This window comes from Pristis pectinata, chromosome 4 (assembly GCF_009764475.1).
Source record: "Pristis pectinata isolate sPriPec2 chromosome 4, sPriPec2.1.pri, whole genome shotgun sequence".
In the NCBI taxonomy this organism is placed as follows: Eukaryota; Metazoa; Chordata; class Chondrichthyes; order Rhinopristiformes; family Pristidae; genus Pristis; species Pristis pectinata.
The window spans coordinates 72,241,874-72,254,443 of record NC_067408.1 but is presented as its reverse complement, the minus strand read 5'-3'; the positions used below and the strand labels follow the sequence as shown (position 1 = coordinate 72,254,443).

Genomic DNA, 12,570 nt, shown 5'->3' with positions numbered 1-12,570 from the left:
TTACTAAAATATTGCTTCTGATATTTCACAGTTGCTTCTGATGTCACACAACATGCCCTACTGCTAAATTGGAGCTAAGCTAAAAACAGAAACTGTTGAGATTTTCCTGCAATTTTTTAAATAGATTTAGAATTTACCATTATTGTGTTGGTGCTACAGTCCACACTGGAAAAGAAGGTTGGAGGAAAACAAATTAATGAAGGAAATCTGAAAAGCAGTACTTATTACTCTTTTTTAGCCTTTCACGGTGTTTTTGTGTGAGTTCCCATACATTGGGGATGAGCATGTTTCTTATCACATTGATAATTGATAGTGGAGCACAAGCTAATAATATCGTCTGCTGATTGCTCAGTTTCAATTTGTAAGTATTCATTACACGTGGGCATGAAAGTGTGGTGATACCTAGAATATGAACAGCATGTTTTCAGTCATTTTAAAGGAGATAGAAGATGATCTGTTGAAAGGGATAAACTGCTGTTTTTTTTTTACTGGGGCATTTTAACCTGTATAAGACAGTGGTAGATGTGAGGTTTTTAGAGGCAGTTGAGGTAGAAGCTGTGGGAAATAATGTTACAGATTTAGATGTAGATCATGTTTGTTATGGAGTGGATGAAAGTGACAGTTTAAAGTAGCATTAAGTATGTCACTGCTGTATTTTCCAAATTCTGAATTAACTCGAAATACTTTCTCCATCACAAAGACTGTTAGCTGCACCTTCTCAGGATTACTTATCTTGAAACACCTCAACCCATTTGCTGCTGAAATCTCTGCTATCAAGTTTTTCCAAGCTCCTGGTGCCATTTTTGTGTTTTAATCTGTTCATAGTCTTGGCCACGCTTAATCTTCTTGTGGTCCTTTGGCATCCCTTAACCTTTTATGTCTATAAGCATTCTTCTTTCCTTTATCTCACCATTGGCAACTGTGCCTTCTTGAATCTTATAGTTTGGAGTTTCTACCTATAACCTTTGATCTTTCATCTCCTTTAAGCTCTCCTTAAATTCCATCTCATTGATCAATTTCTTTGGTCAAACCCTCCCAATATGTCCTTCCTGAAGCACCATGGAATCTTTTTCTACATTAAAAGGTACTCAATAAAATTGAGTGTTGAGTTAATGAGGTATAGAAATTAAAACAGGGGATGTAGTAAAGGTCTAGTTGTACAGTGATACATCTACAATCCAATGATTATACAGTATTCTTCACAGAGTTCCAAGAAGGAAGTGGGAGAAGAGAGTTCTTTATTCCAAACACTGTCTGATGGGAAAACTGGCAGGTGAGGACAAAGTCGGATGACTTCAAAATATTATAAGGATATTTCTCACCTTTTCCATGTTCTTTCAGGTCTTTTCAAAACCATTTATGTTCAATTTAATCCATTGCAAATATGATTCGAATGAATATTGACTGTCAGAAGCAAATCTTTTTACGCTGTGAAGTTTGTTCATATTATCTGATTTTTTTAAAAAAACAAGGTGACTAAGTTCCAAATGGTTAATTTAGTAATCTGTATTTAGTATTTTGCTTTTGAAATGTCAACAGAAATATGTCTCCTAAAACTCACATTGGGTCAGATCTTGCTGACTTGGATCCTGCATTTAACCTTGTCCAGATACAGAGAGACTATCTCACTTGCCCTCCTCCCATAGTCCACGTGCATGGTATCAGTAAAGACTGGGCCTCGGGCAATGAAGCAGCTCCACCCCCAAAATCCCCTGATTGCCTTTGGCAGCTGCCAAAGTAGAGGTCAGAGCTTTGCTGACATTCAGAAATATTTACAAATAGTTTAAATTGAAATAAATTTTAAAAGAGTTTCTTTAAACAAATTAACCAAATGTTGTAAATAATTTTAAACATGAAAGCTAAATGTTAAAGAAGAAATGCCTTTCCTTCTGCCTTCTAAATCTTTGCCTTGCAATCCTTATCGAAATCACCAAAGGCTCTGAGCCTGAGACAGGTGTGACTTGCTATGGAATTCAAAGGGCAGTTTGTTCCATTTCTAGATGCCATACAGGCACACTGGCAGAACATGGAAGGAACTGACTGGTTCAGCCTTTCACTGTGCATGTGGATAAGTCAGGAACTGATCTGAGTTTTCTGGTACTCTGCATGATCTGGATCATTGTAATTTCACAGCCATAGCTGAGTGGCATCCATAGAACTTACCAGTATATAAAATGCAGCAAATTTATTTATTATTTCCATTCTCTTCCTCCCATCAATTCACCCACCCAAAACAAAGATTACTGAAGGATTTTGCACCATGCTGTTAGAAAGAATAGTTGTATAGACATTATGTTTCAGCTTGTTTTCTTTCTTTCTCCATTTCTTTGGTATAAACAAGATTCTTGAGTCAGATGATAAATTTAAATCTTTTCACTGAACCTTCATTTATTTCACTAGGTAATAGCCTCAAGTTGTGTGAGAGCAGTGTAGCATGAGACATAAACCATAGAACAGTATAGCACAGAAACAGGCCCTTTGGCCCACAATGTCTGTGCTGACCATGATGCCAAATTAAACAAAACCTATCTAGCTGCACATGCTGCAGATTGCTCCTTGCCTCTCTCAGTAACCTGGGATAGATCCCATCAGGCCCTGAGAATTTATCCATCTTAATGTTCTTCAGTAGACCCAACACCACCACCACCTTGATTTCAACATGCTCCAAGTTATCAGCATACCCCACATTGATCTCACTTTCTTCCCCGTCCTCCTCCTCGATGAATACTAATGTGCAATACTCATTTAGTACCTTCCCCACATAGTCCTTGCATTTACCATGCTCACACCAAGCCTTGCTCCATCAACGTGATCAAGAACTTTGGCTTTCAGGATTTCATATTTGAGTTCCACCAAGTGAACTGTTTTACTGAGGCTTGTGTCTACAGTGAATGTTAGTGCCTGCCCACTGATTGCTTACAGTAACATTTCTTTTTACAGTCCTGCAGCTTCACATGAAGAGACTGATGATACATTCTGGTGAACTTGCCACAGAACAACAGATCTTTAATACAGACCATCACAGAATGCATTTAAGCTACACTCAACATTTTTTAAATAAATTGTTTTATTGAAATTTTATAAATCTTATGCCTTAAGAGACAGTTTTTCCAAAAATACTTACCCTGATGGTAAATGATGATTTTTATGTAAAGGTCCTATAATAAGAGGATGATTGGCAAATAAATTTAACCTCGTGTAGCTGGACAATTTTGAGAGATATTAATTTATTCCTTTTGATCTGAATTCTCAGTCATTTCCTAGCCTGGCTATAGATTTTTGTTTACAGCTGGATTGACTTGACTTGCCATATGTCAGTGACAACAGGAAAATAAATCAAGAGGAAGCTAATTAAAAATGGTACACAGTACAAAAAGAAAAGTGAGGTAAACATTTTACAATCAAGGTGATAGGTAGAAATATTAAAAATCTGGAAATAAGACAATTAGGAAACGAATGCATCTTCACCCCAGAATGTTGATTGATAGCTTCAGCTGTAATGGGTAACCATTTTAAAGGGAACTGTAGGAAACTGTTTTCACTTACAGTAGAAAATATCAAGTTTACTTATCAGATTATAAAAGTGGTAAGTTATAGAAAATTCTACATGATACAATTTCATTGGGTAAAAACGTTTTGCTCAAGCAACAAAACAGTAACATTCTGTTATAACAACAAAACCTTAATTCTTAGATCAAAGAAAGCATTTCAGAAACAAACCCACATGCTTAGTTTGTCCAACAATACATTTAACTGTATTGCCTTGGAAATAAAGAATTTAACATACTAGAAATGTATAATGAGACTACTTTAAACATTTGCACCGTCTACAAGTAAGAGCTTTTAATCAATTGATCGTTAATGAGTTAGCACAACTACTAAGAAAGAAAATTGAAAAGTAAATTTCCACAGTATGGAAATAGAACTTTGTTTCTTTTTCCTTGCATGTATTATGGTGTTTTTTTTAAACCTGGTTAAACTTACACGTTGATTTGAAATAAAGCTGTATATTATAAACATTAATTACAAAACAGAAAATAAGAAATTAAATGTCACACAAGGTTGACTGTTAGTGGAACTTGTCACAGGTAGTTTTCCAGGCCAACAGTATGAAAGATTTTACTGCAGCACTTAACAATAAAACAATGTTAGATACAGAAATTAACAAAACAAAAATAAAATCTACAAGCATTAATTTTTTGCACATCTTAATCATATGAGAATGTTTAGTAAAAAGATTCTAACACCTTAAAAAAAAACTTTTGAGAAAAATCTGTAGCAGATGTGACACTATTACCATTATGGTACTGGAAATGAACTAGAAGTATATGATGAGTGGTGCTGGTTAACTTCAACTATAGTGAGTGTTCTAAAATTAAACTTCATATTTAATATGATAAAAGAATGGTTAACATGTTAGGTTATATTTATTTACTATTTGCATATTAGCAACACAGAAAATACTTGGGTAAGGTATATTTAAAAAAAATAGCTATACTTAAACTATAGAGAACCCTTTAGATTTGCTAATAGTGAAAGTATAAAGGTCCTGGCCCACAGTAATAAAGTGGGAGATTATTAAACATGTGGAAGTGTCTGCTTGGATTTCAGAAGTTGACTTTCATCTTTTTTTGCTAACTTTCTTAGTGTGCATTTCCTTGCAGTGCATATAATGTAGGTTGCAGTTGTGCAGCAAATTTAGTTCATTCATGGGGAAACAAAAAAAAACTTGGGCCAAAATACTAATAACTTTTCAAATGCTGATTCTTTTTTCCCCCGAATTGCAATTTAAGATGGAATGAAACTGTCAAACTAAGTCCTCTTTCCCAGAGGCTTATGAACTGAACTGTAATACAGGAATTAATGCAAACTGATCATTGTATATGTTCAGTTTTGTAACTAGCACTTGCATATCTGCACTACACAGCAGCCTAGAGATTTATCATGGCTGCTAGGTTATCTGTTGAATGGCTCTGTTGGTAAACGTTGGACTGTATTCCTCTTATGTGTAAGAATTCAGTCGTTCTTTTGATCGGGAGGCATGGATATCGTGGAGTTCCTGCTCTTCCTTCGTTTTGAGATCTTGATATATTTGCATTTTGCATGCGTCCTTCAAGTACGCCCAGTTTGCAGACAAAATCATGAGGAAATGGATCTGGAAGAGAAGGGTGAGGAGGATGGCTAGTAAGCATGTCAAGATGCATATAGCATGCTGCTTGTCTGATTACTCTGAGCTCATTATTAAGACATAGTTATAATAAAGGGTAACATTAGGGATAGTGTCATTCTGGATAAAAAGATAACCTCGATGTTATTTGGATTCATACAAAGACAACTATGAACACAATGAAAGCTTTAGTATGAAAGCTAATTCATGAAGAATTATCTGTAAACAGGTCTTCCTGGAAAATTGTTCATGTCTCCTCCTTCCTGAAAATGTTTCAAAATCATGAGCCTTTGGTCAAAGCAAAGCAAACAATCATATCTTACAAAACAGCATTCAGTTTTATTTGTTTTTTTGCAGACATAATTTTCTCAGTATATGTCTGCAATATCCTAAACTACAGTTGATGCTCATCTCCTGAATAAATCCTAGATATTGCAGGGTACATTTTATCTGAAACATGGATACAAAAGAGCCTGAATGTGAAATAAAGTAAATAGATGTGCAGGCTAGATGATGCTAAAATGTTAATTACATTTACAAATTGTAGATAAAACAAGTGTCCTAGGGAAGATGCATCTACATCTATGTCAGTGACTTCAACGTAGTCTGGGGCTTTTGTTACAGCTTTTTTTATTTAAAAAAAAAAGCCAGTAAGAATATGACTTAGTCTTTTGAAAGATGCTTAAAATGATGATTGGTCAAGGAAAAAGCTTAAAGAATGTAATCCTTTCTGGATGGCCAGGGACAAAAACAATTAGTCAGATTTGTCCTACTCAATTCTGAGAATTTGTGGCAAAACTGGGAGAGCTATACCACAGACTAAAGCAATCATATCTTCTAATTATCAGTGTGCTTAAAGTCCAAGATGTTGTGTCCTTTTCCACTGGAAGACCAGATCCAAAGGGGGTGACGTGGTCTTATAACAGGTGGAAGGGAGTGGTCCTGGGAGTCCTCAACATTGACTGTGAATGAAGTCTGAATACAGCAGGACACACAGGCAACATGATTTCTAACTGATTATGCCATATTACCCTTTCTCAGATCAAGAAGCAGTACTACTCTTATGTTGATGAGCAGCTGTAAGTAGCATTGTGGAGTGCAAAGGTATAAGTGGCTCAGTAGCACTACATTATCCCCAAGTGGCCAAGAGACGATGCTTATATCTCTGAAAGCAACTCCCAAACCCATGATGAGAAGAGCATGTAATACATGGACATGTCACCAACTTCAAGTTATATACACTTCTTCTTGGAAGTATCTCACCTTTCATTATCCATAGGTCAAAATCTTGGAACTCCCTATGCAATAATACTGTGAAAATACTTTCATGTGATCTGCAACACCTCAAGAAATCATTTCACAACCACTTTCTCAAGGGCAGTTAATCCTGACGTCATTTATGTTGATTTTAAAAAATGACTCATTCATCGGAGAATTGAACTTGGTGAAATTAGGAATGAGACTTAATGAGGAACATACTGGAAAACCGGGCAGCAGAGAAGATGAAGGTAATGGTACTATATTCGAGAACAAGGCTTTCAAGGATAATAAGGGGAAAAATAAGAGATCAGAAAAAGAAATTGGCAGGGATATACAAAAGTGCTTCAGTGTCAATTTATAAAGCTATTCCTTGGAAAGCCCAGTATACATTCCATTTCCATAGTTAGAAATTAGACAAAATAAAGTTTCAGAGTAATCACTACCTCAAAATGATCTTACCCACATCTGGCCAAATGGAGGATAATCCTTCTGCTTCCAAATAAAATTCCCCAACTCTCAGGTTCACATGCGACTTTGCCACCAAACTGGAAACTCATCAGGTTAACTAAATCTATGAATTGAGTGATTAGCCAATGAGAAGAACTCTGATATACTTCTGAGAGTACAATCTAGTGCAGCTGCCAGCACCACTTAATTGAATCAGGGTTGGTAACTCATTCCCTTGCAAAATGCATTAATCTGTATAAAATCTGGTTCATCTCTTTTGTAACTAAAGCATACAAAAAAATACCTGACCAAATCTTAAGAAACTCAGAGTACTGCTATTGGATTGTTGAACAATCACAGTGATGGGAAAGAGGACTCGCTGTCCTTTGGCATATTGAAAGAGGGAAAAAGTGATAGTCACCAGAGAATAAAGCAAATGAAATGGCTGAGCAATCATTGGCAATCGAAGGATGGTAATTCTCAACTGCCTCTAATTCACTTAACGCTTTTAGCTGATATGCATTCCTTTATTGTTAACAACTAAAACGTGGCTACAATCAGATTTGCAATATACGCATGTTATAGTTGATAATAGTTTAACATGCTTTGCTATAAATTATCATTTCAAACAATAGTTACAGGGTTACCTTCTAATAAAATATCTGTGCTATTAAGGGAAAAGCTATATAAATGTCTATAAGCTATATACTAAAAGCTATATACTAAAAAATAAGCTGAAATATCCCTGAGAAGTAGCTTTGTTTCTGGACTGAATTTAAAATCTTGCAGTACTAAAAGCTTCAGTAAAAGTGATGGATGGAAGAGAGACAGTCCGTATCACTTTTGCCCCTTGATGGCTAATGATAATGGAGCAGAGTTACAAGGTGTATAAAAATTTGCTCGACAGCTGTTTCCACCTTTCCCGCTGAAGGAGAAAGTGGACTGGCGAGATCAAACTGGGGAGGAGATAAATAATAAAAGGAACACCGTGCAATCCCTAAAAGCATAACTGGCTGAAGAATGATGAAAATCACGAAAAGGCAGCGATTTTGTAAAGAAAGCATGTTTATTTTGAGTATATGAAGAAAAAAATGACTGAAAGTCAATAAAGTGTCTATACATACAATTTCAAAATACTGTATTAAGAAAATTAAATAATGCCAAAAAGTGGGAATTTTTGTAACAAAAGGTAACTAAAAAACAAGTGTAAAGCATGCAGTTTGAGGTTAACAAATATTATAATGGCACATTTGAAGATTTTAAAAAGATGTCTGGCAAAGGCAAGTGTTACACTTAATTACAAGATACAATTAACTACCTCTTGGCTGCCAACACTGTAACTGCAGGGGAAAATTCTATTAGTATTTAATGTAGTCATTCTTAATCTCTTACTAAGCTTCAAATTGGTGTATTCCCAGCATCACAATGAAGAACCCTACTTGTAGGAAGAAGAGGGATGGGGGGCAAGGATGGGTGAGAGAGCCTACATTCCAAGCAGTTTTTTTTAAACCAAGCAATCTATTTCTCACCTTCTCTGTGTTCCAACAACCAAAACATCTTTGCCTTCTGTAAGATGTACGATCTGGCTATTCAAAGAGTCTATTTCCAGGACCAAGGCTGTTTTATTGTCTTTGACTAATCATTTGCTGTTGTTCAATATTTCAAAAAGAACTTACTGTACTTTATCTCAATGTAATTTTTAAAGCTGCTCTGTTGCAACATAAAGTACTTTCTTCAGGTTTTTTTTGAGAGGGAAGTACCTAGTTTTATAATGTTGATTTTTGTTATATATGTCCCTAACATGAAGCCTTTTACATGAACAACTTAGACATTTCTGTGGTTTTAAACTACCATCCAATGCAAACTAAACTACTGAAACAGAAATAAAACCAAGTGATGGAATACTCAGCATGTCAGGCAGCATCTGTGGAGTGAAAAACAGTTAATATTTCAGGTCAAACACCTTGCGTCATAACTGGGAAAAGTTAGAGATCAAATGAATTTTAAATGAGAGAGAAATGGAGGGGGTATGTCAGAAGGGATGGGTCTGTATGATAGGGTGGAAGACAAATTATGATCACTCCTTTTGCAAGTTAGAGTGAGAGATGGTGGTAAAGGGATTAGCAAACAACAAAAGATAGATCTGGAGGAAATGCAAGTTGAAGCTGAAAAATCATATGAAATTACCATGAAAATAAAACTATGATTAGCTGGAAACAACACGTAGAAGCTAGAACTGCTAACCATCTGAAATTTTTAAACATTGCTAGTCAGATGAGGTGGTGCTGTTGCTCAAGAGTTTCATTGGGACAGTGTAAGACGCAAAAAACGAAAATGTTACAGTGGGAATGATATGGAGAAAAGATTAATCAAAAGAGTGCATTGTGTCCCAAACCCAAATTTATCATTTAAAGCTGAAAAAGTCTTGTGACAACTAAAATTTCAGCATTTTTAATTATACTTCCCAAGTTGATTTTGTTATTTTGTATCCTTGATGTCAAATATAGTGCTATAATCCAATTAGAAATTCGAAATTATTAGTCACCTGAATTTCCAGAGCGGGCAAACCTTTGCAAATATAGGTTCCAGTTAGTGGACCAGTGGCAAAGACTAATTGCTGTAATTCAGGCAAAACTCATGAAAAGAACTTGTAGCACAAGACAAAGTGGATCTGTGAGAGTTCTGATAACAGGAGTTGGATTAAGATTGTAAAAAGGCTTTATAGAAAGTAATTTATTGCAATACTGACTCTTCTACACAGGATTTGAATTCAGGAGCATCTTTTTGATTTAATTACCAATAATCACGAATGCTCTTTGTAACAAGAGTTCTATTTTATATTGATTATAACTGAAAAACTTTTGTATTCATAACTAACCAATAACTGAGGGAGACATAAATCTATAGCAGATCTGTAAGTCAATGAATAGTTTGGGACCAGGCCATAATGTATAACCTTTCCCTGTCTGTTGAGTGACACTGATTGTTCAAAAATCAGTTGCCAATTGTGCAAAGCAAAATGCTGTGGATGTTCTCAGATGCTACTTAACTTGCTGAGTATATTCCAGCATTTTCTGTTTTTATTTTATCCAATGAATATTAAACAGTATACTCTACACAGTTTGTCTAGCTCCAGTCAAATTTCTGAAACATAGGTTATAAAACACAGACATTTGAATGCAAGATTTAAAACTACTCTCTCATAGACTGGTACTCCAGATGTTTCAAAGCTCAAACTATACTGGTGATCTCATCTATTCTGATATACTCCTTTATGATGTAACCAAATTAGCACTGATATACAAGTGCATAGAACTATTATCTGCCATTTGGTTTCATTTTTAACCTTTTTTTAAAATTATGTTTATTTGTCAGGAAACTTGCTCGGTATTGGCAAATTGGCTGAACGAAGCCAGTTGATCTATTAAATATCAGAGAAAAGCAATTGTTGGCTCCTAGGTGGACCTTGGAACAATAAATTTAGGACCAATTGGGACAACCATTTGTATTATTTTCTTTCCTCACTATTTCTTCAGCCATTGGTGACTTTACCTGCATTTATCCCCATATTAGAAAATAAAAATAGCCAGATCTTACATTTTCATGATGGCCATGTTAGTTCAAATAAGAAACTAAAAAGAGTGCTTTAAGTGAGTTGATACTAAATGAAGCTTTCTTATGCTATGTACAAATTTTCATTTGCAAAATGCAGATTAATAAATTCTGTTTTAGTCCATGGTGTCAGTGGTAGTTCAAGCTACTCAGTGCGGCTCGTAGAGCTCTGTATACTGCTTCTATAGCAACTTAGAATTTTGTGCAGCAGTCTTCTCGACTCTTAAACTTCAAAACAGCAAAGTTATATGTGGTAGCCATCATGTAGATGAGCTGGTAGAAGGAAACAGAACAAGTGATAAGACAGTGCTCATCAATACCAACACCCTAGGCACAACACTGCAAATCCACACAAACACCTTGCAATACCGTCTGGTAACAAAAAAAATCCATCCATATTGGCAGAAGTAACCACAAGCAAATTGGGCCCTTTCAATTAACATGATTTTAAACAAGATTTTTAGAATGTACAGTGCAAACCTTTGGAACACACAGAACTTTTACTCTAAAGTAGGTACAAACAGCATTCATTAATAGATACAAACACGTCAAACACTATATATACAGAATAGGTTGCAGTAAGATCCTGAAAACAGGAGTTCCACAGTAAATGATTCTCAGTGTGTACTTTCAGTCTTACAATTCCCTGATTAAATAAGTTGGGAACAGAAATGCTAGATTAATTACAACTCCAGAACAATATTGAAGGCACCAAATTCAAATCTCATTCTCCAACAATAACTATTGTCGAATTTCTGCTGAAACAGTAAATTTAGTAATGGGTCAGAGGCAAATGTGTAGAGTTACCCAGTTGTCCCTTTCCACAGGAGTCACAAAGCCCCCTCAAAGAATTCAAAGGAACTCAGAGTGTACAGGATGATCAGCTCAACCAATATGGGAAAGAAAAAAAATAAACAAAATGGCAAATAGAAATGAGTCGGGCAGGAAACTTGTCCAGTTTACCCATCTCATTGGATGTCTCCTCTTTGCCATCTTCCTATATGTAATAATAATGAAATCATTACACCTGTTTTGTGAGGTTTAGTGTCCCTTTGTTCACTGAATAAATATTGAGAATTTCTGTATGAACCCACTGCCTATAATTTACTGTGTCACCATAAATTATCGTTTGGAAATGAAATTTTACACTGCTGCAATTATGAAGCATCTTCATTATGGTGTTGTAAAGTAATAGACCAATATATAGCAAACAGCAAATTTTAGATCCAACTTGATGGATTTTTTAATTAAATAACTGAACCTACAACTTTAAAAACTGTTCCTAGTGCAGTCTCCCAAGTTGTCTCATTTTTCATATTTCTGAAAAATAACTTGTTTTCTGTCATCTTTCTTTGCCATCTTATTTCTTTACATGGTATCTCAACTATATCAAGAATTTATGACAAGTGATTTTATCCGTGGTATAAAAAGGTTATCTGGCTTGGAAGGAGACAAACCCTGACGGATAAGCACCATTATCACTTTGCTTCCTTCCAAGGCAACTGTGCTTTGTATTTCTTCACAGATGGTTCTCATCAAGATCTATCAATCCTGACTCTTATCCCAGTGCTAATTCTACTCTCACCTTCTCCACTTCCTGGATGTAGCCAGCACTGCAAGCCTTCCTATGCAACAGCTTTTTAACGAGGCCAGTTAGGGAGTCCAAATTACATCTTGTTATTAAATTCGGGAAAGCCTTACTTTAAGGAGGTTGAAAGGATGCAAATGAGGCTAAGTGAGGAAGATTAAGAGTGTGTGCAAGTATATGAGGGTAAATTTACTAAAGCTTCTTCCACTTTTGAGGAATATTCTGTGCTATGTGAATCTGTAGTCTGGAAAATAAAGATTCTGAATGTTTAAAAACTATAAGTGAGAGCACTTGAGAAAGACTGAACATAAGCTAATGTGAGGGAAAGATGGGAATACAAGTTTTCAAGGAATTTGTCTGAGGTGACTTTACCATTTCGCTTAAAGATATTTGAATTTTCTACAGGTGCACACCTGAGCCCCCAAAATAACTACGTGCTCTATCTATGGGCATTTTTTTTTTTTTTTTTTTTGCAGAGTGTCCCCCTACATCTAGA

General features: G+C 35.5%; 2 protein-coding genes across 10 annotated transcripts in view; one reads left to right on the top strand and one right to left on the bottom strand.

The window, feature by feature from the left end:
- Positions 1-3,089, top strand: part of ofd1 (OFD1 centriole and centriolar satellite protein) — a 72,786-nt gene extending 69,697 nt beyond the window's left edge. For 4 of the 6 annotated variants that reach the window (XM_052015138.1, XM_052015136.1, XM_052015134.1 and 1 more), the window contains 2 exons: positions 1,194-1,273; positions 2,941-3,089. In XM_052015138.1, the coding sequence (XP_051871098.1) occupies positions 1,194-1,273; positions 2,941-2,983 (123 nt within the window). In that variant the 3' untranslated portion in view covers positions 2,984-3,089. The remainder of the gene's footprint in view (positions 1-1,193; positions 1,274-2,940) is intronic. The other 2 variants (XM_052015139.1, XM_052015137.1) reach the window with 1 other exon arrangement.
- Positions 3,090-4,856: 1,767 nt separating this feature from the next.
- The window catches only part of LOC127569991 (proteolipid protein DM gamma), a 145,624-nt gene continuing 137,910 nt past the window's right edge, over positions 4,857-12,570 (bottom strand). For 2 of the 4 annotated variants that reach the window (XM_052015143.1, XM_052015142.1), the window contains exon 7: positions 7,922-10,759. In XM_052015143.1, coding sequence (XP_051871103.1) covers positions 10,679-10,759 — 81 coding nt within the window. In that variant the 3' untranslated portion in view covers positions 7,922-10,678. Of the gene's footprint in view, positions 5,156-7,921; positions 10,760-12,570 lie in introns of those variants that run through there. The other 2 variants (XM_052015140.1, XM_052015141.1) reach the window with 2 other exon arrangements.